The 26510-nt window shown below is 37.5% G+C and overlaps 1 protein-coding gene across 2 annotated transcripts in view; it reads right to left on the reverse strand.

Moving 5' to 3' along the window:
* Positions 1-5993: 5993 nt before the first annotated feature.
* Positions 5994-26510, reverse strand: part of NECTIN3 (nectin cell adhesion molecule 3) — a 123367-nt gene continuing 102850 nt past the window's right edge. For both annotated transcript variants that reach the window (XM_005548201.5, XM_005548202.5), the window contains exons 8-9: positions 9636-9698; positions 5994-8849 (exon numbers count right to left, since the gene is read on the reverse strand). In XM_005548201.5, coding sequence (XP_005548258.1) covers positions 8670-8849; positions 9636-9698 — 243 coding nt within the window. In that variant the 3' untranslated portion in view covers positions 5994-8669. The remainder of the gene's footprint in view (positions 8850-9635; positions 9699-26510) is intronic.

The raw sequence follows: 26510 nt of genomic DNA on the forward strand, positions 1-26510 counted from the left end.
AAGGAGAGGCAGATGACTGATAATGTGCGTGGGTTTCCTTCTGGAGTGATGAAAATATTTTAAAATTGATTGTGTGATGGTTGTACATCTCTGTGAATATACCAAAACCACTGAATGTAACACTTTAAAGAGGTGAATTCTATGGTATCTAAAAAGTAATTTTAAAAAAAAGCAGTCCCTACACTCTGGGATTTCTAAGACCAGTAAAGTAACCCCAAAACAAAGTTCAGGAATCTATTATAGATGCCAACTTTTCTTCTTTGGGGGTTGGAGTGGGGGAGGGGGACCAGTAAATGAGAACATTTAATGATCATTAAGCACCAATATAATTTTATAAGAGAAAGGACATTTTAACTCCTAAGGATTAATCAGGAATAAACAACAATTATTTAGGTGGAATAAATGTAGCTTCACTAAAAAATTATTAAGTAATTGTTGTAAGTAATTAAAATAAGTAACATCACATTTAAAAAAATTTCCAATGCTCCTTGAAGCATAAAAGCATTTCTACTATTTTAAAAATCTTTTTAAAAAAGGACTAAAGTATAGAAACTTAGTTGCCATAAAATATGTTCTTTAAATTTTAAATTTAAATTTTATAGTCATGTCATTAGGTTAATTTTTACATGTATTTTAATTTATTGATAATAATGTAAATGAAAAATCTTAGTTGATAAAAACTTTATTCAAAACATATAAAGAACCATATAGTTCAAAACTGCAAAAATAAAAGACAATTTCTTGTAACTTAAAAATAAAGTATATATCTAGAAACCACCACATTAACATCTACTATTTATAATACAATTGCTAATTCAAAGCTAATCTTTGTATTTCTGTATTTTGCAAACTTTGAGCTAGAATCTTCCTCCCTATCCAACTACACTGTAATGTAACCCCATTGTTTTAACATTTAACAATACAACTTGGGTATTCTCTAACAAGCAAGAATATATACTATTGATCACTTCTACCCACCAAAATAAAAATAGTTCAAATGACTAGAAACTAATTTTACAAAAAACAAAAACAAAAACAAACAAACAAAAAAAGCAGGTTAGTGAAACATTTCTTTTGAAAACAATGGGTAAATTAGTATTCTGAATTGAGCTAGAGCACATTTCTGCTTGAAGACTCTCCATATTAGGCACTATGCATTTATATAGTACAGAACATTTGCAAAATGCTTTTCACCATTTATTAGGACTCACAACACCTGGGTGCTGGGGAATAGCCGGATTACCTCAGTTTACACAGGGAGAACCAAGGCACACTGTGAGATCTTGCCAGGGCCAGAGTGAGACCTTATTAGCTTCTGACTTCTTGTAAGAAGAGTAAGATATTTCTTTGTGGAGGACATTAATTTGTTTAATGATAGAAGTAAAAGTATATCGGATTTGTTGTGGGAAAATTAGTTTGGGCTCCATAAATAAAAAGTTCAGAGCATGGATAAGGTAGAGATTTCACTGTGAAAAGGGTTAATGAGAAGTTAAAACCAGATATAAGGCTCTTTTCAGACAGATCACTTTTCAGAAATAAAAACAGCAAAATGAGAATAGGGAAAAAAAAATAGCTATAGAGTTTCTCATTTCTAACCCAAGGGGCTTTGATAAAATCACTTTAAAAGAAGGATCTCTCTCTTAAAACAACCCTTAAACATCTTATTTTTCCCCCCTCATTAACCCCTGTGAGGTAGAGAGCACTTACAAGGATGAAGCTAAGAAGTAAAGAAGGGTTTAAAACCACATGGATAGTGAATAGGCTGGAGCAGATGTTATGTCTTAAAGCATTGACTTAGAAATAGAAACAGAGGTAGAGAATAAACAGGAACTTTTATGGATGGACAAGTGGGATAATCCAGGGACCTAGTAGCAACACCAGCTACTTAACATTTCTTTTAAAAAGGACTTGGAATTTCAAGTATGCAATGAGGCCTAAAATGACAAACACTTGTCTGGGTATTGAAATGCTCAGCTGAAGGGAATATATGCAATATGTTCTCATAAGATCTTGTGGGAAAAAGCAGAGGCATAAAAGAGCTACAACCTGGACAAGTGCAAACTAATGCATTTAGGACAAACTGCTGTTACCTCTAGTTAAAATATAATGAGCACTGAGCCATCAATAAAGCTTGAGAGAGGAACTTAATTTAGCCTGATCAACATGCTAGGGTAGGTTTTTTAAAAATACCAGTCATTACTGGAAAGGGTATTTAAAACCAAAACAATGGCGCCCATTCACTTGGAAAATCATGTACAACTCTGGTATTCATAGATCTGCTGTGAGTTATTAGGGGAAATTAACTTCTGGAAGAGACATATAAAACATCTCTTCATGGCTGACAGACATATCTGTAGTAGGATAGGCCACAGTTCTAAGCCAGCATAGCAAATCTGATGTTCTGGATCTCCAGAGAGGCTTTCCCTCAAGGTCTCTAATCAACTTTCACAGTCAAATTCCATACTAGGATAATAAATACAACCAATTTAGGTCATGGTACCAAGGATCCTGCTGGGTCATAGGGCACCTGATTATAGGAACTTTATAAATTGTATTGCTGGGAAAAACCACAAGAGGACAACTGTTTGGTTTCCCATCTTTCACTGCAGCAAAAGAATGATATAGCTCACCTGGGTTTTGTTTATTAAAGATTGTGTGGGATGGCATTTATAATCTAATCATCTTAAGTCCATGAGTGTATCTCCTTGGGTCCAGCTGATATGCCTCTTCTAGAAATCATGTGCTAGTGGCAGCTGTAAACACAGCTACAGAATGGGACCATTTAGGGGACAGTACCCTGCCCATTTTCAACTCGAAAATGTTGTTTTCCATAAATATATGTGGCAACAATATTCAAAATATCTATTCCTCTGAAATTATGGAAGTTAATCCTAAACCTCACAGCTTTTAAGACAACAGAATGTAACTAGTACTTTTTGATGCAGGGAGGCATGTCATTTGATATATATCATAACTTCAGCCCCCAAACACTGACTAGAATATTCTGGGGGAAGGATTAATGGAATTGATTTATTCATAACTAATGGAATGGAGAATGTTTTTATTTGTCAATGGTAGTTTTCTCTCTCCCTGAGGCCCAGAGGGAACTTATATGTCATTGCCCCAATTGAAAACGTATGACAAAATTTTCGATGTTCTTCTGAATTGTTTACGTTCTCTTTTATTTTTAGTCTACTCTGCTTCAAACTTCTACAGTCAAATTAAACCTTGAGTAGAGAAGAATAACAAACATAGAAGAAAAAAACATAGAAGTAACCTAATGTTTCAAGTATTGAGAGAAGGTTGCAGGGGTGGGATTCTCTTGTACATGTGAACTGCAAAATGTTTTTGTGAGCTGCAAATTTTAAGTAGACATTTCTTGCTGTCTTACACATGCACACACATGTGCACACACACATGTGCACGCACACACACCCTTAAGAAAGAACAGGCTATCTGTCACTAAGGATAAATGCCAGTTCAACTCTGTGCAGCAGTGTAGAGTATTAAAAGAACTCCACTCCACCCTAGTGTGAAGGTATAATAACCTGTGAAATCTTTAACAAGTTCTGTTATACTTGATATAATTTTTAAAAATTATTTTGGCATATGTTAATCAGTCATAATACTTACTCTGGGGGTGCTTGCTTAACATCTGACATATCCTAATTGGGAATACAACTTCAGGGCTGTTAGCATTTGAAAAAAACTCTAGTCACTTCAGACACTACCACAAAAGCTTTATCTGTAGCTTAACACAGACTGTTAATAAGTAAATATTTCCAATGATCAAATTAATGGCATTAAAGATATGTGGATTGGCCCAAATATTGTAGGGCACCCTAGCCCTTCCACGAGCAGTATATAAGAATCTGACAAGCCCAGCAGTTTGGGATTTCTAACTTACTCTTTTAGAAGTGAAACTAAGAATTGACTCGGCTGACTGAATCTGCTAGAATATTGCTGGATTCACTTCTAATAACTCTTCCAGGTAGGATAATGTTGGGTTGCACAGAAGGACAGAATTGGGACTTTTTCAAGCTTACAGGACAGGTTGCATGACTGTTCTAATGCCTGCTTGCTCATAAAAACACATGACAGCACTTGGTCTAAGACCTGATTTCAGTGCAAAGTATCACCTGGTGAGGTTGGGAGACCTATAGCCCTCACACATTTCTATCTACTGAAGGCTACCAAAACAACCTAATAATTGTGAGTGCCCAAACTGGCAAAGGCCAGGTTATAATTTTCTCTAGCGGAGGAAACTCAATACTTTTATAGATATAACAATATTAATCCAGTCATAGTCTACAGTTGAAATAAGCTTGCAAATAGCAGCTTCTAGTTTAACAGGGATGAAAGTCCCTCGTCCTGCTATAAGGTCTGCAAATGACTTCAGAAAGAAGGAAGGTCCTTGTCAGCCAAACACAGGAAGAAGAGAACCACAGAGCTGAGCCATGGGTGGGGACTGTGACATTTCTATTTGATGTTTTTCTATTCTTCTGCCTTTTTGGCTTCTTTCCAGTTGTCCAGCATAGGAGTGTCGCCACTCCTGGGAGTTCAATAAAGGTGAAACACACAGAGCAATGAGCATATTGAACAACTAAATTGAGGGAGAGATGTTAGAGAGAAGTCTGTGCCCACTAAAACTGAGCCAACTGAGATGGAGTGGTTATAATTATTTGGTTGGTTGTCTTTGTAGCTATGGGTAATCTAATGAATATGAGAGTCTGAGCATTTGGATTACCCATAGTGAAGTAAAAAAAAAAAAAATGAGCATATGTACTTGCTTTTGTCAATAAACATTTCTTATGGTTTTATTCCATATACTCTCTTATATCTCTGCTTTAAAAATAATGTAAATGTACTCCCCACTCCCCAAAAGCAGATGTGAAAGAAGTAACAGCCAACTGATGCTCAGCATACCCTATGATTGTACAGTAGGGGAGTATGAGCCTGTCTATCCCCACAGGAGCTCCTGGGAAGAGGGCAAAACAGGAGTCTGGTTCTATTCCTTGAGATGATTCATGTAAGGTACTTGCCCTAGAACCCAATCCATATTACATACTCAATAATGTTACTTGCTATTAGTAGTAATTTTTAAAATAAGAGTAAATACTGGTAATAGTAACATGCATTTTCAATTCTAGCTAAAGCCTAAGCAGCTAAGATTCAGATAAAAAGCTTTTCACATGACAATTATTTGTTATAGTGAAAGGAATCTCTCTAACTTGGACTTGGCTATACGTGAATTCAATCAAACTGAATTTTTCATTTTGCCACTTGGTAATCCCTAAAGAAACTACAGTACTCTCAATACTGGCAAGGACCCTGGACGTTTAGGTTCAATATGCAAAGATAATAGAGTAATAGGCATTTGTCAGTTTTTGAAGGAAAATTACAATTCTCCAATTCCCCATCCATTATCATCTTCTTTAACTCTCACAATTCTGAGAGGTTGCAAATGATACCCCAGACAGGTCGTGACTTGCCTGTTTCAATGGCTAGAAAGAGGTGAAGCTGGGAGTACCTTTTCTTCTGATTCTTGGTAAATGGTCTATCTTCCAAACTCCAGGGAATGAGGCTTAAAGGAAGGCTCTACTGTGAATTTTAGACTACTGTGAAAGAGGTCTTAGGAAATCATTTGCAATAGCAGGACGAAGAAACTATCTTGTCCCTTTTAGTAAACAAGCTCATAGGAAAGTAATGGGGAAACCAGTTCATTGTAGTTTTCAGCACATTTCTTAAGTATCTATTATGCACATGTTACACAGAAGCCTAGCCCAGGTAAGAATTTTCTATTAGATGCCCCAAAGAGCATGGACTTCTTATACCATTGCATGTGGTGTGTAAAGAACATGGTGATCTGCTACTGTAGCAACAATGCACACTCCTGGAGCTTGGGCTGCCTACAAAATAGGCAATAAAGGCTGTGCATTTAAGGTAAGCATGCACACCCCCACCAGAAATGCAAAGTTGCAACCATAAGTAGATAAGTGCTCTGGGGATTTATTTCTGTTTCAGAGTGTTTTACTAAACAATTTATGGGAAGAGTATCTAATATCAGCTGCGGATTATATCCCTAAACCCCAATCACTGACCTTTAATAATCTAACTTCCAAATTTAAATGGCATCGTCAAGTAGTCTAGGCTCCAAATTTAGAGATCAACAGGCTACTTTTGGATGGCAGTTTTTGGTAGAGAGGGCTGGTTGATCAAACCCTTTTAAAACTGCTTTCTATTTAGCCCAGTTTTTAGAGAGAACAGATGGAAGGCACCAGGATAAGCTATTATAGAGCTTATATGACCTGTGTAAAGGGCCAAGAGTTATACCATCTACCAGTATGTTAAAGAAGTATCATAGCTAACACAAAGGCAAGGAAGATAATTGAACTCACTGGCTGCAGGAGAGGTGAGACTACATCCTGAAATTTCTTTTCCATAACTACACTGAGAATTTTAAAAGGTAGACAGTGGGTTCCTCAAAGTATGGAGGGTGCTGAAGACAGGTCACAGGGCTCCTGAGAACCAGTGTTTCCAAATCCCTTTCTCTGGTGCAAATGAAGGCAGCTACTCCCCTGGGTCTATAGAATGCTTTTGTGAAACTAAGTCAACAATTTACTTCCCAGCAGGACCCTACCCTGGAAACCATCCCCAAGGCATTGACATTTTTGAAGCTTTCTAAAGGAGATGATGTACTACCTTATTGTGTCCATAGCATCCAGTGTTTATGAAACACTTCCCTGTCAAGCAGAGCTCTGATCACAGCCATCCTCCTATTGGAAAACAAATGCCAGGATTCCTACACTTTCAGTTATACTAACTTAGCGTCGGCCTTCCAAATAATAAAGTTGAATATTTTCTTTGCTACAAAGGGCAGTACACTCCTACTCTGAGTAGCACAGTAGCAATGGGTGTCCTTGGAATTTACCCTTTGATCCTTACAGCTACAGACTTTAAAATTGCTCATTACCTAGCTAAAGCATTGAGTTGAAATTTAAGCATCCTTTCTCCCAGAGTTGCTGGTCACTCGGGTAAATGGGGGAGAATATATTTCTGCTGTAGAACTACCGAGATAATTTGATAAAGCATGACAACTGGAAAAAAGAAACAAACACACAAAAAAGAACTAGAGCCAGCACAACATAAATCATAACGTATCTTTGGCATCTCATTAGAAATCTGTGCTAACATTCTCCTCTACCATTGAAGTTTAGGTTGGAAATATACACTACTTTATGTATTTTATTGCTTATGTCACTCTTTCTTAAACACTCTTTGTAGTGTTTTCTATACCTTTGACACACCTCTAATCTTCCAGAACACAAAGTAAGATGCTTTCCTTAAGATGTGAGAGAAGTGATGGACATTCATGTGAAACTGCATTCCTTCCACCTCTGTCTGTAATGACCTCATTGCAATTATTACTGTCAATCTCAGGGATGGAAAGTTGGCAAAGGGAGATGAGAAAACTCAAGACAGACATTTACAGACACTAAAGAGTTGCAGGACACCCCAGTAGACAAGTCATTATATTATTTACTTTTTAGCATCTCTTGACTCTTGGTGACCAGGTAAAGTAGGGGAGAAGGGATAAAAAACACGTCAGTTTAACATACATGCCACATTGAAGTGCCTCTTCTTTTAAGTTTTCTAAATTTTCACCTGGCTTTTAAAAGCAGAAGTTATTACATGGTGACTTTCCAGCAGGCTTTTCTGAGGTAGATAAAACATGGATGATAAGTAGTCTGAAGAATGCAAAAGGGAAGGTAAAGACTATGTGGCTGGGATTCGTTTGAAAGAAATTTCAGAAGTGAAAGCTGAGCCTGTCATGTACAATACTAGAGAAAAGAGGAACAAGGTTAAAGGCTGTACAACATTTAAAGAAGGTTTTTAGAATTTAATAGGTGCAAAATAGGCTAATCTAGCTAATAAAGAACAGTATTGTAGGAACAGTGACAGAGCAAAAGAAGAGCCTTTGTTACATACAGCTAGTCAAAAGTAGGCAGAAAACAGAAAGAGATATGTATCCCTCAGGACCTCAGTGTTCAACAAGGAATATATATCATAATAACACAAGGGTTTAAAAGCAACCAACAGGCTTGAAGGTTTCAACTGCCTTTTGTTGCTGTTTTGATGAAGAACAAATTTTGCCTCTTTCCTCAGGCCTCTGTTTGTACACAGGTATTGTAATTGTATTAAGTATGTCAGGGAAATCCAAATCCCAGCTAAAGAATTAGTGAAATAGATTTTGAACTCATTTTCATGCCCATGTGAATTACAGATGAACAGGCTAGCATGCCTGAGACCCAACGAGGTTAATAGTACCAGCTGGGGCCTTTTTTTCTGGAGAATCACTGCAGTTATCACAGGCAGATGCCGTACTGTTAAATGAAAATGCCATTGTAGGCCAAATGTTAGCAGTTAAACACCATCGTCACAGAAACACACAAAGCTATAGTCAAGTTCACAAACACAGCTGGTGGTTAAGGAACCCTTAATGAAGAAAAGAAATTTGCTATTGGCTTTACGTCATTCATTAGGACTTCCAATACCCTTAGAGTGGGACTGTTCTATATGAGAGACAGTAAAACAACTATTGGCCTTAGTTTCTCTCCCCAATCTAAGAATAAACATTTGTTATAACGGCCATTGGAAAAAGAGAAAAATCACACATAATGCTCTCGTGGGTCGATGTAGACTCTCTTAGGGTCGTTATTTTGATGATGTTTGCCAGGGCTCCGGTCTTGGTAGCACATCTGATTGTAAAGGGGGTACATCTGCTGAATGCCATCTTCCCCAACTGGATTCTCATCTTCATAGTCAAAACTCCTGCTATTTAGTCCATTCTAAAAATTCAAACATTGCTTACATTAGCAGAGCAGCTGTTTGCATTTTTTCTAGCACTGGTAAAAACAGGCACGAATAGAATTCATTACAGTTTAGTGTCCCTGATTCACTACCCCAAAAACTACTGAATGGCAAGATAAGTTCAACAACTTATATTTTCCAGTCATTTGTTGCTTACGTTACCCTGAATAAGAATAGTAGTAGCTCCTAGATACAAAATTGTGACTAATGGAGACTGGGATCAGTTTCACATTTTGAAATTTGGAGTTGCTATCAGTTAAGGTAAACTGGAGAAGAACAGGGTTATAAACCTCAGGAGTCTCTAAAGCAAGGCTCAAGCTTGAAATGAACATACGAGGTATACAGAGAATTAAACCAACCAAACAAAAGAAACCTCGACTCAGCTCTGGGGAACTGGGGAAAGGACACAGAAAAATGAACTGGCATTTGAACATATGCCTGATAAAACTGAAAATAAACTCTGCCAAAAATATCGTCTTGTCTTGACCTTTCCTTCTGGCTTGACCTTGCCACAGCTAGCACTTATAAAATGAACCCCCCATGATGTTCTGTGGTGTCTCTGGTACAGATTCTTCTGCCCGTTATTGGTTTCATAAAACTTGATTACTTCTAAGAGTAAAATTCAAGGACTACCAGATCTTAGCAGAGACACTCCAATAGGGGAAAGATGAATAAAATGAACTTGTATAGAATTAAATGATATTTTAATAAGCATGTTAGCTACCAGCTCCACCTGGGCTGATAACCACAACATGGTTACTTACAGAGTGCTGAAGATTGCCAACTTCTCTTTCTTTGAACTGAGTCTGCAAAGGCAAGTGTTCAGGCTGGAAGAAAACACAAAAAGACATGCACTGTAAAACACATGGCAAACATATCAACCACTAAGATTCCTATTTTTAAAAGAGCCAATCATGTCTTGTTATAAATGTCTACCAACTAAGCAAAATGTTCCACATGAGAGTAAGAAAAGCAACCATATTTTTTAACAGTTTCACTCACTCTCTCCTGGCTCTTGATTTCTAGAAAGAAGAAAATATAGGATTGGGCACAGTGGCTCTTACCTGTAATCCTAGCACTTTGAGAGGCCGAGACAGGTGGATAACTTGAGGCCAGAAGTTTGAAACCAGCCTGATCAACATGTGAAACCCCGTCTCCACTAAAAATACAAAAATTAGTTGGGCGTGGTGGTGCACACCTGTAATCCCAGCTATTTGGGAGGCTGAGGCAGGAGAATTGTTTGAACTGGGGAAGCAGACGTTACAGTGAGCCAAGATCGTGCCACTGCACTCCAGCCTGGGCTACAGAGCAACTGAGACTTGGTCTTAAAAAAAAAGAAAGAGAAAACATAGACAACATCTGCTGCAGAAGTTCTCATGCAAACTGGTTTACATCTTATATGAGGGAGAGGTCACCACAGAAGGTCTCCTGTCTTTTCTCAGTGGAAGAGTCTGATATTTTGAATCAGGTAAAAGTGGTTTGGGGTGGTTAATGAGACATTATTTTTTTGTCTTTATACATAGATTTAAAGGATATATGATCATCCTTTTCTTGCTTGCTACTCTCCCATTCTTATCCCCACCCTCACCCCACATAGATTATAAAGGGAGTTCATTTTCAAACCTCACCCTAGGTAGAATTTTTTTCAGTTTTCCTCAGCTTACAAACACATGACTCACCCTTCAGACTTCAGTTCAAATATCACCTCTTTCACGAAGCCTTGCACAACAGCCTCGAGCAGAGATAGCCACCCTTTTCTGAGCCTTCATAGCATTTATTATCACAATTATAAGTCTACTTGCTTTCCCCTTTTCCAGATAGAGAGTGCTGGCTGAAGTGTTTCACAAGTATTATCTCACCTAATACTTCAACAAGACTAGTATCTTTATTTTACAGATGACTAAAACTGAGGCTTAGTTAAGCAAGTTGTCTCCAGTCACACAACTGGTAAGTGGTAAAGAGTGATTCAAATGTGGCTTTTTCTAATTCCAAATTCTGTATTTTTACATCCCTGCTTTCATTTTAGTGTCAGGAAAATAGATTTTCAGTCAATATAATAAAATAATGCCTGAATCAGATATGCCATATGCAGGCATATCTATCAACAAGCTCTGCATTTCACTATCTTTGCTCATACTGTCCCTTTTGGTTTGGAAGGACAAATTTCTGGGAGTAGAAATTCTACCTAGCCAACATGGGCTGACTAAAGTGATTTTCTTTTTTCACAAGGCTTGTCCACATTCCATCAAAGTTAATCTCTTTACTCCTAGTTTTCCTATTGTTCTTGTTTTTATCTCTATTACAGCACACATCATGACTGTCTTGTTTTACAGTCCCTAATGTTAACTTTCAACTCCAGTAAGTAGTGAGCCTTTCTTAGCCATTGCTAATGGTCTGAATGTTTGTACACTCCCAAAATTCATATGTTGACACCTAATCGCAATGTGAAAGTACTAAAAGGTAAGGGGCCCTTGGGAGGTGAATAGGGTATAAGGGTGGAGCTGTCATAAATGGGATTAGTGCCCTTATAAGGGATTGAAGAGATCAGAGTTCTCCCCTTCCTTCTTATGAAGTTATAGTGAGAAGACAGCCATCTATCAGGAATAAGGCCCTCATCAGACACTAAATCTGCTGATACCTTGATCTTGGACTTCCCAGCCTCCAGAAATATAAGAAATAAATTTCTGTTGTTTGTTAGCTACCTAGTTTACAGTGTTTTGTTACAGAAGCCTGAACAGACTAACATAGTCATCCTCCTCCATCCCTCTACCTTAGTGTGGGTTTGTGCAATAATAAGAATAGTTCACTAATGAATGTATTGGAATCTAAACTATCATCAATTCTTGATATTTATGTCAAGGTTATCTATGTTACAAATATGTGACATGTTCACTCCTCCTGTAAAAGTCAGCATAATTCTACAGTGCTTCCCACATGATGGGGTGATATTAACCAGTAAACACTAGTAGAAGTCCAGGGCAGGGCCAGTCATGGATGGATGGCCAATCATACAGGGCCCCTGGGGTTTAATACTTTTAATACTTTGCAGTTGCCATCTAAGATTTCTTAATAATTTCGCCATTAATTTCTGTTGTAAGTGGTCTAACAAGACAAAAAAGCATGCTTCAGGGACTTGTAGGCTAGGCTCACAGGCATCCCTGCCTCCTGCTGTGTGGTTCTTGGCCACTGCTTCCCCATCTTGCTGCCCTAGGTCCTACGTGGCCTCCCTCTCAGTGTACCCTCTCCAGTGACTGCTGCTGTCCTCGGCCCAGGCAGGTGCCTGGGCATTGGTTCAGGAGCACATGCCCACAGTCATGGTGCATACGGCAGGTGCCTGGAGGCCATGTCCCAGTGAAGATGAGCCTCTCATTCATCCCCTATCTAGGCACCTAATAATGCCATCTTGACAGCCTTAATTTTTGAACATGGGGACCAACGTTTTCATTTTTCACTGTGCCTCAGGAATTATGTAGCAGTCCTGGTCAAAGGAAATTAGACTTGGGAAAAAATACCTTATATTAAAATCAGCATTTTCATTTGTTTCTTTGCCGTTTATTATTCTCCATCCATTAATACAGATAATTAAGAAATGATTTCACATCACTCACTGCTGCATCTAACTTGACAAGAGGTGGTGTAATCAGAAGCTTCTCTGTAAAGGGGGTGGGTGTGAATTTTCTAAGCCATGAAAGAGTTAATCTATATTTTAAAAAGTGGTATTTGGATATCTTTAAAAAATCAAATTACAATCTCATTTCCTCCCACTTCAAGTTTCCCTTTATTACAATAATAAAACCTAAAGACATTTGTGTTGATTCTTAGGACAAGTCAGCAGAAGCCATCATAACCCACTACCTCTTTTACCAGCATGAAGGAACCTCTGACAGACAGGCCACAGTCTGCTCATACCATTTTCTTCAGCAGTCCCTCATGTCTAATAGTGTGACTTAATTTCTAAGTCTGACACTTGTAGAAGGAAAAGGCAATTTAAGTGATGTTCTAAGCAACCTTGGCTTCCAAGAAATAAACAGTAGCTACCAAATGGAGGGCAGCCAAAGATTTCTGGTGGTTGTTTCTATTCCTTAACAGTAGTACATTCATGTTGAAAAGTTAAAAAAAAAAAAAAAGGAAAAGAAATCTTGAACATAGTCTCTGATAACAATATGGTCCTTGCCTATTCCTCGTGGCAGTGTGGGGGAAAGCAGGGGTACAGTCAACACTGAAAGGGAGCATATTCTAGGAACACAGTGTTTATGGCCTCAACAGTTCAAGGGAAGATTTGGTTGGAAGATGTGCTGTTCTATGCTTATATTTAAAATTCCAAATGGTAAATTTAACATGACCGGAAAATAAATGATCATTCACACTTTGCTGGACACCCTGGGTTAAGACCTGTATTTGGTCATTACCTATCAAATGTGGTAACAACTTTCAAGTCTCTGGAAGTCAGTAATGCAGTGTCATAAGTAACAATATAAGAAGTATTAATAGTATTTGGGAACTACATAGATAAATGATCTGTCTATTCTGCTTCAATACAAACAGATTTTAAAGAGCCATAGCTTTATGAGTAATAATAACATTGCTGTCTTTTGCTCATGGTAGAAGATTTTTTTTTAAATAGCCAGAAGTGGTGCATTTGACAATCAGGACAAGAAGAGAAAGTTCTCAGGCTTGAACAGGAAAAATTGGTGCCTGGACACTACAAACAATCTTCACTTGCACTGATTGGACAATAAGTGAATGGGTAAGTTCCTTTTCTCTACCCCATATTCTGAATCTTCATCATTAAATCATCATAACTTTTGTAATCTAACATTTAATAAAATTGTGTATGCAGACAAAGACCCAACCCACCCTAGAAAAGGCCCTGAATTAGGAAGTGGGCTATGGAAAGCGTTATGTATCTGTTTCTGCACTGTGTGGCTATCTAATCTCTGATAAAAATTAGCCAGGCACACATCACCACGCCTGGCTAATTTTTTAAATTTATTTTTCATAGAGACAGGGTATTGCTATATTGCCCAGGCTCATCTCAAACTCCTGGTCTCAAATGATCCTCCCACAGTGTTGGGATTATAGGCATGAGGTATATGCTTAGTTTTTAAGAAACTGCCAAACTGTCTCCCAAAGCATCTATACCATTTTGTATTCCCACCAGTAATGAATGAGAGTCTCAGCTGCTCCATGTCCTCAACAGGATTTGGTATTAAAAAAAAAAAAATTAACAAAATATCTATGTTTGAAAAGTGTCTTAAATAATACTGTATATATATTTGGTGACTAATATCTATGTACTGAATAAAACTCTAATACTTTAACTGATGGATACACAGCATATGTTATTCTATTATTCTTGTATCTTTTCCTAGAAAGTCTGGGGCTACTCTAAATCTGTAATACATATTTCAACTTCTCTTTCATGTATTATCTTACAGCAATTTCTACTGAGTTATAATCCATATTCACTCTCCTGATTTGCTAAAGTCACAGAGGCTTTCATCCCTGGTTTCAAAAGTGTTAACACTAGTTTTTCAGGCTTGTTTTTGACTTTATTTTAAGTTCAGGGGTACATGTGCAGGTTTGTTACATAGGTTAATTGTGTATCATGGGGATCTAATGTACAGATTATTTCATCACCCAGGTAATAGGCATAGTATCCAATAGGTAGGAGTTGATTTTTTGTATAATGTGTAAGGAAGGGGTCCAGTTTTGATTTTCTGTATATGGCTAGCCATTTACCCTAGCACCATTTATTGAATACAGAGTCCTTTCCTCATTGCTTGTTTTTTGTTGACTTTGTCAAAGATCAGATGATGTTAGTTGTACAGCTTTATTTTTGGGCTCGCCATTCTGTCATATTAGTCTGTTACCTGTTTTTGTACCAGTACTATGCGGTTTTGGTTACTGTAGCCTTATAATACAGTTTGAAGTTGGATTACATGATGCCTCTAGCTTTGTTCTTTTTGCTTATGATTGTCTTGGCTATTCAAACTCTTTTTTGGTTCCATATGAATTTTAAAACAGTTTTTCCTAATTGTGAGAAATTTTAAAGTTCCATGTAAATTTTGTTTTATTTTTTCATTTTACTTTTTGAGATAGTCTTGCTCTTTCACCCAGGATGGAGTACAGAGGCATGATCTCAGCTGACTGCAACCTCCGCCTCCCAGGTTCAAGTGATTCTCGTGTCTCAGCCTCCTGAGTAGCTGAGATTACAAGGGTGTGCCACCATGACCTGGCTAATTTTTGTATTTTTAGTAAAGATGGGGTTTCACCATGTTAGCCAGGCTGGTCCTGAACTCCTGACTTCAAGTGATCCACCCACCTTGGCTTCCCAAATTGCTGGGACTACAAATGTGATCCACTGTGACGAGCTACATGTGAATTTTTAAAGTATTTTTTTTTCCTAATTCTGTGAGAAATGTCATTGGTAGTTTGCTAGGAATAGCATTGAATCTGTAAATTGCTTTGGGCAGTAGGGCCATTTTCACAACACTGATTCTTGCTATCCATAAGCAAGAAATGTTTTTCCATTTGTTTGTGTCATTTGATTTCTTTGAACAGTGTTTTGTAGTTTTTGTTATACAGATCTTTCACCTCCCTGGTTAGCTATATTCCTAGGTATTTTATTCTTTTTGTGGCTATTGTGAATGGGATTGTGTTCTTCATCTGGCACTCAGGTTGTAGGTTCTCGATATAAAGGAATGCTACTGATTTTTGTGCACTGATTTTGCCACCTGAAATTTTGCTGAAGTTGTTTTTCAGATCTAGGAACCTTTGGGCAGAGGCTATCTAGTTTTTAGGCAAAGAAGCATATCATCTGCAAACAGATGGTTTGACTTCCTCTCTATTTGGATGCCTTTTATTTCTTTATCTTGCCTGATTATTCTGGCCAGGCCTTCCAGTACTATGTTGAATAGGAGTGGTGAGACTGAGTATCCTTGTTTTGTACCAGTTCTCAAGGGGAATGCTTCCAGCCTTTGCCTGTTCAGTATGATGTTGGCTGTGAGTTATAATTGTTATAGATGGCTTTTATTATAATATTTTGAAGGATGTTCCTTCAATGCTTAGTTTGTTGAGGGTTTTTAACATGAAGGGATGTTGATTTTCATCAAAAGTCTTTCTTGCATCCATTGGGGTGATCATATGGTTTTGTTTTTAGTTCTGTTTTATGTGATGAATCACATTTACTGAGTTCCATTATACTGAACCAACCTTGCATCCCAGGAATAAAGCCTAATAGGTTGTGGTGGATTAGTTTTTTGATTTCCTGCTGGATTTTGTTTGCTGGTATTTTGTTGAGGATTTTTGCATCTATGTTCATCAAGGATATTGCCTGCAGTTTTCTTTTTTTGTTGTCCCATGTGTGCCAGTGGGGGAGGCGAGGTCTGCCCATGTGCATGCACTGGCAAGGAAGTAGGGGAGTCACGGGGGCATGGGTGTGTCACGGCAAAGTGGTGCAGGGAGGCTGTGGGTGGGCCGGTGCATGTCAGTGGAGGGCAGTCTGCTGGAGTTCTCCAACAGCTGGGCACAGTCTGCTGGTGAAGGAGCTATGATGCAGTCCTCCAGGAAGCACCCTGGTTGGGTATTCAAAGTTGTGCGGCAGGCATGCACAGCCAGACTGGGAGAGGCCAGAAGAGAGGGGAGCATTCAGATCAGACTAGCCCCATCCCAAGGGCAAGACTGCCCTGCTCTGTCCAGATCCGACAGTCACCCAAAGGCTAAAGTCTCCTAGAGGAGCATGGCAAGCCTTGGGAGATGGGCACCCTTGGCCATACTCCACTGTAGCTATTCTCACACCAAACCCTCTGGTTTCCACACAGGCTGGAGTGCTGCCCCGCCACCTCTTTAAGCAGCTCAAGTGTCTGTGGAGGTTGTGGGTCTCCTCCTGCTAGGATCCCAGAGGTCCAAGGCTCACTCCTCAACTGTTCAGCTCACCCCTTCACCAGGAGTCACTCGGGGTTAGGAAAAAGTTCTGGTGCTCAGCCACCCTGGCCAGAGTTCCCAACTTCCTCCTGCTTCAGCCCAGTCCCAGCGTCCTCCCTCCATCCACTCTCAATTCCTTCCCTCTGAAGATTTTCTAGAGTGTGCTAGTCTTCCCAATGTCCTTGTCTCTCAGCAGCAGATGTTCCTCCTTGCTGCATCTAGTTGGCTATCTGGAATCTGGAATCTTATTTGTTATCTTAGTAAACATTTTACCTTCTCTGATCCAACAAATAAACCAGAGCCTCTCCTCTTTCATATGTATTATATTTCATCCTGTTTCCATATAGATAATGCTTAAAATCCTACCAGTAGAGCTTTCAGAGTTGTTAAGGTTTATTCTCAGCGGTGACAGAACTAAGATTTCAAGTTGCTATTGTCACAGGACATAAAATAACCCTAAACACTCTCCTGGCTCTGGCAGTAAAAAACCTTCAAACTACAGTTCCATTTGGAACCATTGTCCCTGATGCCGAATTTAAGTCTCTTTAATCTTCTATTTTCTTTCATAATTTCATCCCCCAAAGCTCTGTTCTTCCTTCCTTAGAACCATACTTCTCTTTTACCCTAACTCACTGCAATTTGTAAACCTTAAACAATACTACTTTTAAAACTCCTACCTTCTCAAACTTTTCCCTAACCCGTTACCTCTAACTGCTATCACCAACTGATATCTACCTCTTCCAGGATTTTCTGAAACCTAGAGAGAGCAGAACTCCTTCTAGCTACCACCTTATAGTCACAACAGCTTTCCCACCAAGGACTTTGGCATCTAGGTTACTCTCTTCTCCATTCTGTTCGGGCCATCATCTTAAAGGACCTCGATGTTCACAAAAATGACTCATCTTATGCCTCCAATTCACTCTTTTTTGGCTCTTCTCCCCACTTCAGCAAATCATTCCCACACCTTCAAGAACTTCCATATCATTTCCTTGTCTTGCAACTCTCTTACTTTTCTTGTCACTGATTCTTTCCTCCTGGCATACAAGCATGTTTGAGCTTCTCCTATCTTAAAAATGAAATGAAACAATAATATCTTTTAAAACTTCAACTTCCTAAATTTTTAAAGGCCCCTAACTTACCTCTGAAAACCTCACCTTGACAAGATACTTCAAACTCACCACCTTCCTGTTGAAGGACCATCCATCTTCCTTCAGTTCCTAAGGCTGTGATAAAGATACACTAAGCACCCTCTGTCACACCTCACGTGTAACTGGTCTATTTTCCCCTGCTGCCTTTCCAATTCAAGCAGTTTCCCAGCTTCCCTGTCACATCCTTGGGTAACTTCCCACTGCCACTCACTGCATACTAGACATAATTAAATATTTTAATGTGCACTCACTGTTTTTTATGGAGTACCGAGTATATGAAGAATGCATAATGAATATGTTACTTAATTACTTTGATTCTGCCTGAATTCTTGTGTCGTGCCTTAGAAAAAAGGAACAAATTACTATATACTGCTCTCCTATGCCTGTCAAGAAACTCTGAATCCAAGTAATAATACAATATTTTATAATTACCCTTTCCTGTTTAGTTCACTTCTATTTGTGCTTCTGTTATTCTCCCAATTCTACTGTCGACCAGGGAATTGTGTCTCTTTTTTTTACCCACCCACCAGAACTTTAGATTAATACCTAGGATTCTTGTTGAAATTATTTTTCATTCAACCCTAAACAAAGAGATTTCTGGAATTACTGGATCATGGAAAACCCAGTGATTTTCTCTGCTGAGTCTTTCTTCCATGACCTTCCTACTTCTTCCTTAGGTTTATTTTCTACAATGTGCTCTGTATCTATCTGATGGCATTTTCCCTCTCTTCTGCTTATAACTCCACAAGGCATTGTGAAAGTTTCATTTGATTGATATATCTTGTCCTAATGCTTCTTCCTCATACTGACAAGTGATACATTTTTACTTCTGCTTCCAGTCATGATGGAGAACTAATACCAGACTAATCTTCCTGTCATAAACTAATAGAAAATTGGACAAAATACACAAAACAACAGTTTTCCCAGACACTGGACAACTGAGTTGTATAGGACTGGGATCCCAGATAATGGAAAAATACATACACACAAAATATCCACACACACACGCACATGTGTTATCTTTTGATAACTTTTTTTTTTTTTTTTGGTGGCATAAGAAGAGAAAAAATCAAGAAAAGTACAGGATCTTGCTGAACCGCGGAGACGGAGTTTGGCATTCAGGAAAGTTGAAGTGACTGAAATCTGTGGAACAGGGTCCTGAAGAAGAGAAAGACACACACAGAAAAAGTTCCAGAACTCTGCATGAGAGTTCCCTGGCAGGATACTAGGCTGGGCATCCACAGAGCAAAGAATAACTGTTGGAGAAAAAAAATTTGCTAGGGATCTGTTATCTTAACAATTACAGAACTTAATTAGAGTTGAGTGACACTTATGATCCAACCAGCTGAAGTAGAACATCCTCACTGAACTTGTGAGACATCCAGCAGAGACCCAGGTTCACCCCTTAGAATGCTAAAGCAGCTCTAGAAGATAGGTTATTCTAGAACCATCCTAACAAAACTTAAAAACAAACTTCCAGAAGATCAGGTTGATCTTGAAGTAAATTAACTGATTTCCAGAAATAACTGAATTCTTATTAAGAAATAAGAGCAAAATTCAAACAAATGAAAACACAACATTCATAGTGTCCAGCATCCAATTGAAATGTACTGACCAGGAAAAAACAAAAAAGTGAGAAAAAATAAGTATATAGAAACTAAACCAGAAATAACATGTCTTAGTCTGTTTTGTGTTGCTATAAAAGAATGCCACAGACTGGGTAATTTATAAACAATAGAAGTTTATTTGGCTCATGAAGGCTGGGAAGTTCAATATCAAGGTGCTAGCATCTGGCAAAGGCCTTCATGTTACATCAATCTACGGTGGAAAGCAGAAGGCCAAGCAAGCACACAATGCAGAGAGAAAAGTAGGGCTGCAGTCTCGAGATAACTAACCCACTTCAAAGATAATGGTATTAATCTATTAATGAAGGTAGAAGGTGATTAGATCAACAGTATTACAATGGCAATTAAATTTCAACATGAGTTTTCAAAGCATAACATGACATATGATGGAATTAGCAGACAAAAACTTTAAAATGGCTATTATAAATATGTTTAAGGCTATAAAGGAAAACATGAACAAAACATGAGAGTTGATAACTATAAAAAATAACCAAAAAGAACTTTAGAGCTGGAAAAAAATACAATGTTTGAAATGGAAAAAGTCACTGGATCGCCTTAGTTGCAGAGTAGACACTGCAGAAGAAAAAAATCACTGTACTTCAGGCAGAAACTATCAACAGAAAAGAACAGAGGGCAAAAAAGGCTGAAAATATTGAATACAGCCTTAGTAATCTGTGAGATAATATTAAAAAATCTACCATTTGTGGAATCACAGAAGGAAGGGAAAACTACAATATTCAAAGAACTGCCAAAATTTTTCAAATTTTATGAAATATATAAACCTACAGTTCTATGAAGCTCAATGAACCCCAAAAATGGTAAACATAAAGAAAGCCACTCTAACACCTTTCAAAATCTAATTGCTAAAAACTAACAATAAAGAGAAAATCAAAGATGTAGCTAGAGGGAAAAACAAGACATAGTCCAATTAGAGAAATAAAGCATTATCACTGGCTTCTCACTAGGAAAAAGAAAGAGTACAGAAGACAATAAAACTATGATTTTAAAGTGCTAAATGAAAAAAAATTAAAAAACTAGAATTCTATATCCCACAAAATATTCAAAAATAGGCTGGGCATTGTGGCTCATGTCTGTAATCCTAGCACTTTGGGAGGCTGAGGTGGGCAGATCACCTCAGATCAGGAGTTTGAGACTAGCCTGGCCAACATGGTAAAACTCCGTCTCCAATAAAAATACAAAAAAATTAGCCAGGTGTGGTGGCAGGCGCCTGTAATCCCAGCTACTTGAGAGGCTAAGGTCAGAGAATCACTTGAACCTGGGAGGCAGAGGTTGCAGTGAACTGAGACCACACCATTGCACTCCAGCCTGGGAAACAAGAATGAAACTTCGTTTCCAAAAAAAAAAAAAAAAAAAAAAAAAAATTGTGAAATAAAGAAAAAATTGTTTTATCAGTAGATCTGTACCATAAGAAATGTTATGGAAAAGTTATTCAGGTTGAAGAAAATGGACTTCGAACATAACTTTATCAGTTTGTAGTTTTTAAAAAAAGGACATATTATGGTTTAAAACAAAAATAGTAATAATGTATTGTCAGGTTTATAACACAGGGAGAAATAAAATGCATAAGATGATAAGTAAAGAAGGAAAGAAATTGAAATGTATATTAAAATTCATCTAATATATATGAAGTAGTATTATGTAATATTAAGGTAGAGATAAGTTAACAATGTGTATGCTAAACTCTAGATAAATCATGATAACAGTAAAAACAAAGTGGTACAGCTAATAATTCAATAGACTAAATAAGGCTTTAAATTAAAAAATACTAAAAATACTAAATCCCTCAGCTAATTTAAAAGAACGCAAAAAAGGCCAGGCGCAGTGGCTCATGCCTGTAATCCCAGCACTTTGGGAGGCCGAGGCAGGTGGATCACAAAGTCAGGAGATCGAGACCATCCTGGCTAACACGGTGAAACCCCATCTCTACTAAAAATACAAGAAATTAGCTGGGTGTGCTGGCGGGTGCCTGTAGTCCCAGCTACACGGGAGGCTGAGGCAGGAGAATGGCGTGAACCTGGGGGGCGGAGCTTGCAGTGAGCCCAGATCGTGCCACTGCAGTCCAGCCTGGGAGACAGAGTAAGACTCCGTCTCAAAAAAAAAAAGGAAAAGTGAAAAAAAGGACAAAGATCCAATGGGACAAGCAGAAGACAAATAACAAGATGATGGACTTAAGACCAACCACAGCAATAAATAAGTAATAATGGCAATAAACATAAACATAGTAATTTAAGGTAAGGATTTTCAGATTGGTAACAAGGCTATTTACCCAACTACATGTGACCAATATGAAAATTATTGTAAATATGTAAGACATAGACTGGCTAAAAGCAAAGGGATAGAAAAACACACACTATACACAAATCATAAAAAAAAAAGTTTGACAACCAGAGTAGCTATAGTAATATCAAAGTAAAGTAACTTGAGAACAAAGAAAATGACCAGAAATAAAAAAGGATCTTTCATAAATGATAAAAGGATCAGTTCATCAAGAAGACATAACAATCCTAAATGTGTACATATCCAATAAGAGAACTACAAAAATATATGAATAACCGACAGAACTGAAAGGAGAAATGGATATATTCACAAATGTAGTAGAAAATAACATTCCCATCTTAGTTACTATAGAAATGAAAAAGGAAAATCAGTACATATTTATAAGACCTGAACAACACTATCAACCAACTTAAGTGACATAGACTACCACATCCAACAACAGGATAATATACATTAGTTTCAGTACACATAGAACATTCACTAAGACAGACCATACACTGGGTTTTAAAAGAAGTCTCAATATACTTAAAAGATTGAAGTCAAACAGATATATTTTCTAACCATAAAAGAATTAATGAAAAATCAATAATTTAAACATTTGAAAATTACAAAATGTTTGTAAAATAAATATACTTCATTGAGCCAAGAAATAAAAGAGAAACTAGAAAATATTTTCCTGAATAATAGTATCTTAAAAAACTCAAGTTTGCATAATTTCAAACAAAGAAGTGCTCAAAGGAAACTTTATATTTTAAATGCTTGTATTAGAAAAGAAGAAAGGTCTCAAATTAATGATATAAACTTAAGAAACTGAAAAAAGAAGAACAAATTAAATCCAAAGGAAATAGAAAAAAAGTGAAAAATCAATAAACAAGCAAAACAAACACACAAATGTTGGAAAGAATAAAACCAAAAGCTGTGTCTTTGAAAATATTAATAAAATGGGAAAACCCCAGCAAGAAAAACAGAGAAAACACAAATCAATATCAAAACGAAAAAGGTGACATTACTGCTGATCCCATATAAATTAAAAGGATAAAAAAGTGTATTATGAAAAATTTGATGCTAATTAATTTCGACAACCTAGATGAAACAAATATACTGAAAGGCACAATTAAAATCCTTAAACAAAGAAACTCCAGGCCCAGATGATTTCACTAGTAAATTTTACCAAACATTTTAAAGAAGGAATAACACTGCTCTTAAAAATTATTTCAGCAAATGGAGAAAAAGAGAATACTCTGGAACTCCTTTTATGAAATTAACATCACCTGGATACTAAAACCACACAAATATATTACAAAAAAAGGATAAAAGTTTTTTTTTTTCTTCACAACATCCCAAAACTTTAAACCAAAATGGTCCTCAACAGGTGAATGAATATAAAAAATTATGGTATACTCTTAAAATGGAACACTTCTCAGCAAAAAAGAAAGTTTATTCATGCAATAAGATGGGTGAATCTTAAAAACATTATACTGAGCTAAAGAAACTAGATGAAAAGAACACACTGGGATTCCATTCATGTGAGGTTCTTTAAAAATGGCATAACTAATATATTGAGATAGAAATCCCATCGGTGGTTGCCAGAGATAGGAGGTGTGTGGGATGACGGTGGTGGTAGTGATGATAATGATGATGGTGGAGGGTATACATGAGAAATTTTTCAGGCGATGGAAAAGTTCTTGCTTGGACAATGGTTACACCCATGTATACATTTGCCAAAGCTTATCAAAATGTACACTTAAAATATGGCATGGTATTATGTAAACTCCAACTCAAACTTTTTTTAAAAAAAACTCTTAACTTGGCCGGGCGCGGTGGCTCAAGCCTGTAATCCCAGCACTTTGGGAGGCCGAGACGGGCGGATCACGAGGTCAGGAGATCGAGACCATCCTGGCTAACATGGTGAAACCCCCTCTCTACTAATAAAATACAAAAAACTAGCCGGGCGAGGTGGCGGGCGCCTGTAGTCCCAGCTACTCGGGAGGCTGAGGCAGGAGAATGGCATAAACCCGGGAGGCGGAGCTTGCAGTGAGCTGAGATCCGGCCACTGCACTCCAGCCTGGGCAACAGAGCAAGACTCCGTCTCAAAAAAAACAAAAACAAACAAACAAAAAAAACAAAAAAACCCTCTAACTTGTCATTTTATTATAATTACTTCGTTTTAGAGAAACATGGGTAGGGAGATTTAGTAAACTGAGAAGTCATTGACATAGTCTGGAATCTGCTATGATAAAAGTACATATTAAATTATTAATAAATACTTTATAACAGACTGTCCCTGATGTAGAAGTTTCTCCGTTAAAAAGTATCCAATTGCTTATTTGGATGACTGAGTTTCTAGAGAGATGATTTCTCCACACTAAAGGAGCAGCACATAAACAACTGGTCACCATATATGATTCACAAAATACGGATTCTTCAAGGCATATAGGATATTACACTCGTATCTATGAAGTACCTCTCTAAAAGAATTAATATAATATTATTAAAACTGTGAACCAAAGGTTGATTTCCCTTTTACTTTTTAAAATAGTTATGAGAGAGGTCGACCATGTTTCAGGATCAGCAACTATAAAGATTGTATCCTAATCAGGCAAAATTTACAACAACATTAATTAGGCAGTTGTTTAATGAGATACATAATTGTTACTGTTCTCCAAGATAATTACACACATGGGTATGCTAGTCACATGAATGTCTTAATAATTTAGCAGACCCTTAGTATTCACAGATTCAACATTGCTGGTTAATGTTAAAGCTGACTCATTCATGAGTAAGCTTAAAAGGTTTATGATAGGTAGTAATGTGTAATTTTGTTGAGACATAAATTAGAATCAAGACCTGGAAGGTTTTCAATATGAGGCTAATCATTTAGCTATATCCACCTCTCAAGGTGTTTTTTATTCTCAACTCTTATATATGAGTTTTATAAAAGATAGGGGTATTTAGTAATGTAGGTTTCTCAAAATTCTATGAAGTATTCTCTGTGAATGTCAACGGGGTTGCTGTAGTATTATTAATCAACTTTTTTCTTTTACATTTGAAATTCTGCCTTTGTTATTTTTTAAGTTGATTCTTTGTTCTCTAGTATCTACAATCAGTTGTGATCAATGCAGACTGCCACCACATATTATATGAGTTAAATGTGTAAAGTCTGCCCGGATCTTACTCCCCAAGACTTGAGATTTATTTGCTTATACTTCCTCTATCCCAATGTCTTCTGTCCATGTATTCCATCCCATAAATCCTCTACTGTTAACCCTCTAAGAGAATGACAGATTTCTCCCAAACCACACATGCTGCTATCAAAGCAGGTGCTCAGAAAACACTTATTGAAAAACTATCAACACACAGAAACTGACTCCCACTTTTAGTCAGAGGTCCCCACAGATATCTTGGGTGCTAGATTATGTAGAGAAACCTGCCTGTGCCAGCTGGACTAGAAATCTTGAGGTCTGAATTACCACTTGCAAAGAACAGGGCAGACATAGGTCTGAGATGGTTCATGGGAAGGGAGTGAATGCTGTGAAAAGAGGTTCTAGATCCTTGGGACTTAGACTGAAGAAGAGGTTCTAGCATTAAAGAAAGAAGGCAAGGGAACATGGAAGTTGGCTCAATAATGGCAACATTATTAAAATAGACAAAATTAGTCTCAGCTTAGGAAAAACTACAATTACAACTTATAAGGACTGACAAAAGATTCTTCCCCTACTACCTGCCTTATCCATTAGCTAATACTCCTCTTTAATTTTTTACTATACAATCTCAGGCTAAAAGCTTCAATTGAAAATGTCTCAGAGATTTAACATATTAATATAATTACATTTTCCTGAAAGTATAATATAAACAAGTTTTATTACAGCCAAGATTTATAGCAAGATAAGCACTGTTTAAGATGCTTTGGTTATACTCATAGTCTTACACTATGCCCTTGAGGCAATATCATTGTCCCCATATCACAGATGGAGCAACTGAGGCTTAGAATGATTGAACAATGGTTCCAAGTACGTACAGCTAAGATTCAAATTCATCTTTATGTAACTCCAAAGTCTGTGCCTTAAACCATCACATAAAACTTCTCATCTTGAGTATATCCAGTCTCTTAATCTGTTTGCAGAAGGGGGCTAAAAAGCGGGAAGACAATGAACATTTGAGAGGGCAGATGGCAGATAAGTGAGGGGAAAGACTAGTGATGCTCAAGACTGGTGAGCTTTGCCACATGCTCTGGTTTATCTTCATCTGTACGAGTCTAAGTTACTTCACCTCCTGCTTGAGCTCCAGCCTCAATTAGAGGAAAACAAAGGCAAGGCTTTTCTCAAGCAGTCATGAGACTCTGAGAGTTTCCCATTCTGCCCCAGCCCAGGGCTGAACACACAGTGGTCATTTGTTGTAGGATAATGCCTTAAAAATTTATTAGGAGGGTATTTCCCCTCTCTTTTTGAGTGTTTGTTTATATTCACAGTGATATAGTGCAGTACCTCAAAATGCAATGTCTTATCCCCTAATTTATAATATTACAATGAGTCAGTTAAAGAAGAAATGACTATAGAAAGTCCTCATGGCAAAGTTTTCAAATATAGGCTACTATCATGAGGTTTATTTGCAAGATAGAAGAATATTGGATATTTTATCCCAC

The sequence above is a fragment of the Macaca fascicularis genome, chromosome 2 (genome assembly GCF_037993035.2).
Source record: "Macaca fascicularis isolate 582-1 chromosome 2, T2T-MFA8v1.1".
Classification (NCBI taxonomy): Eukaryota; Metazoa; Chordata; class Mammalia; order Primates; family Cercopithecidae; genus Macaca; species Macaca fascicularis.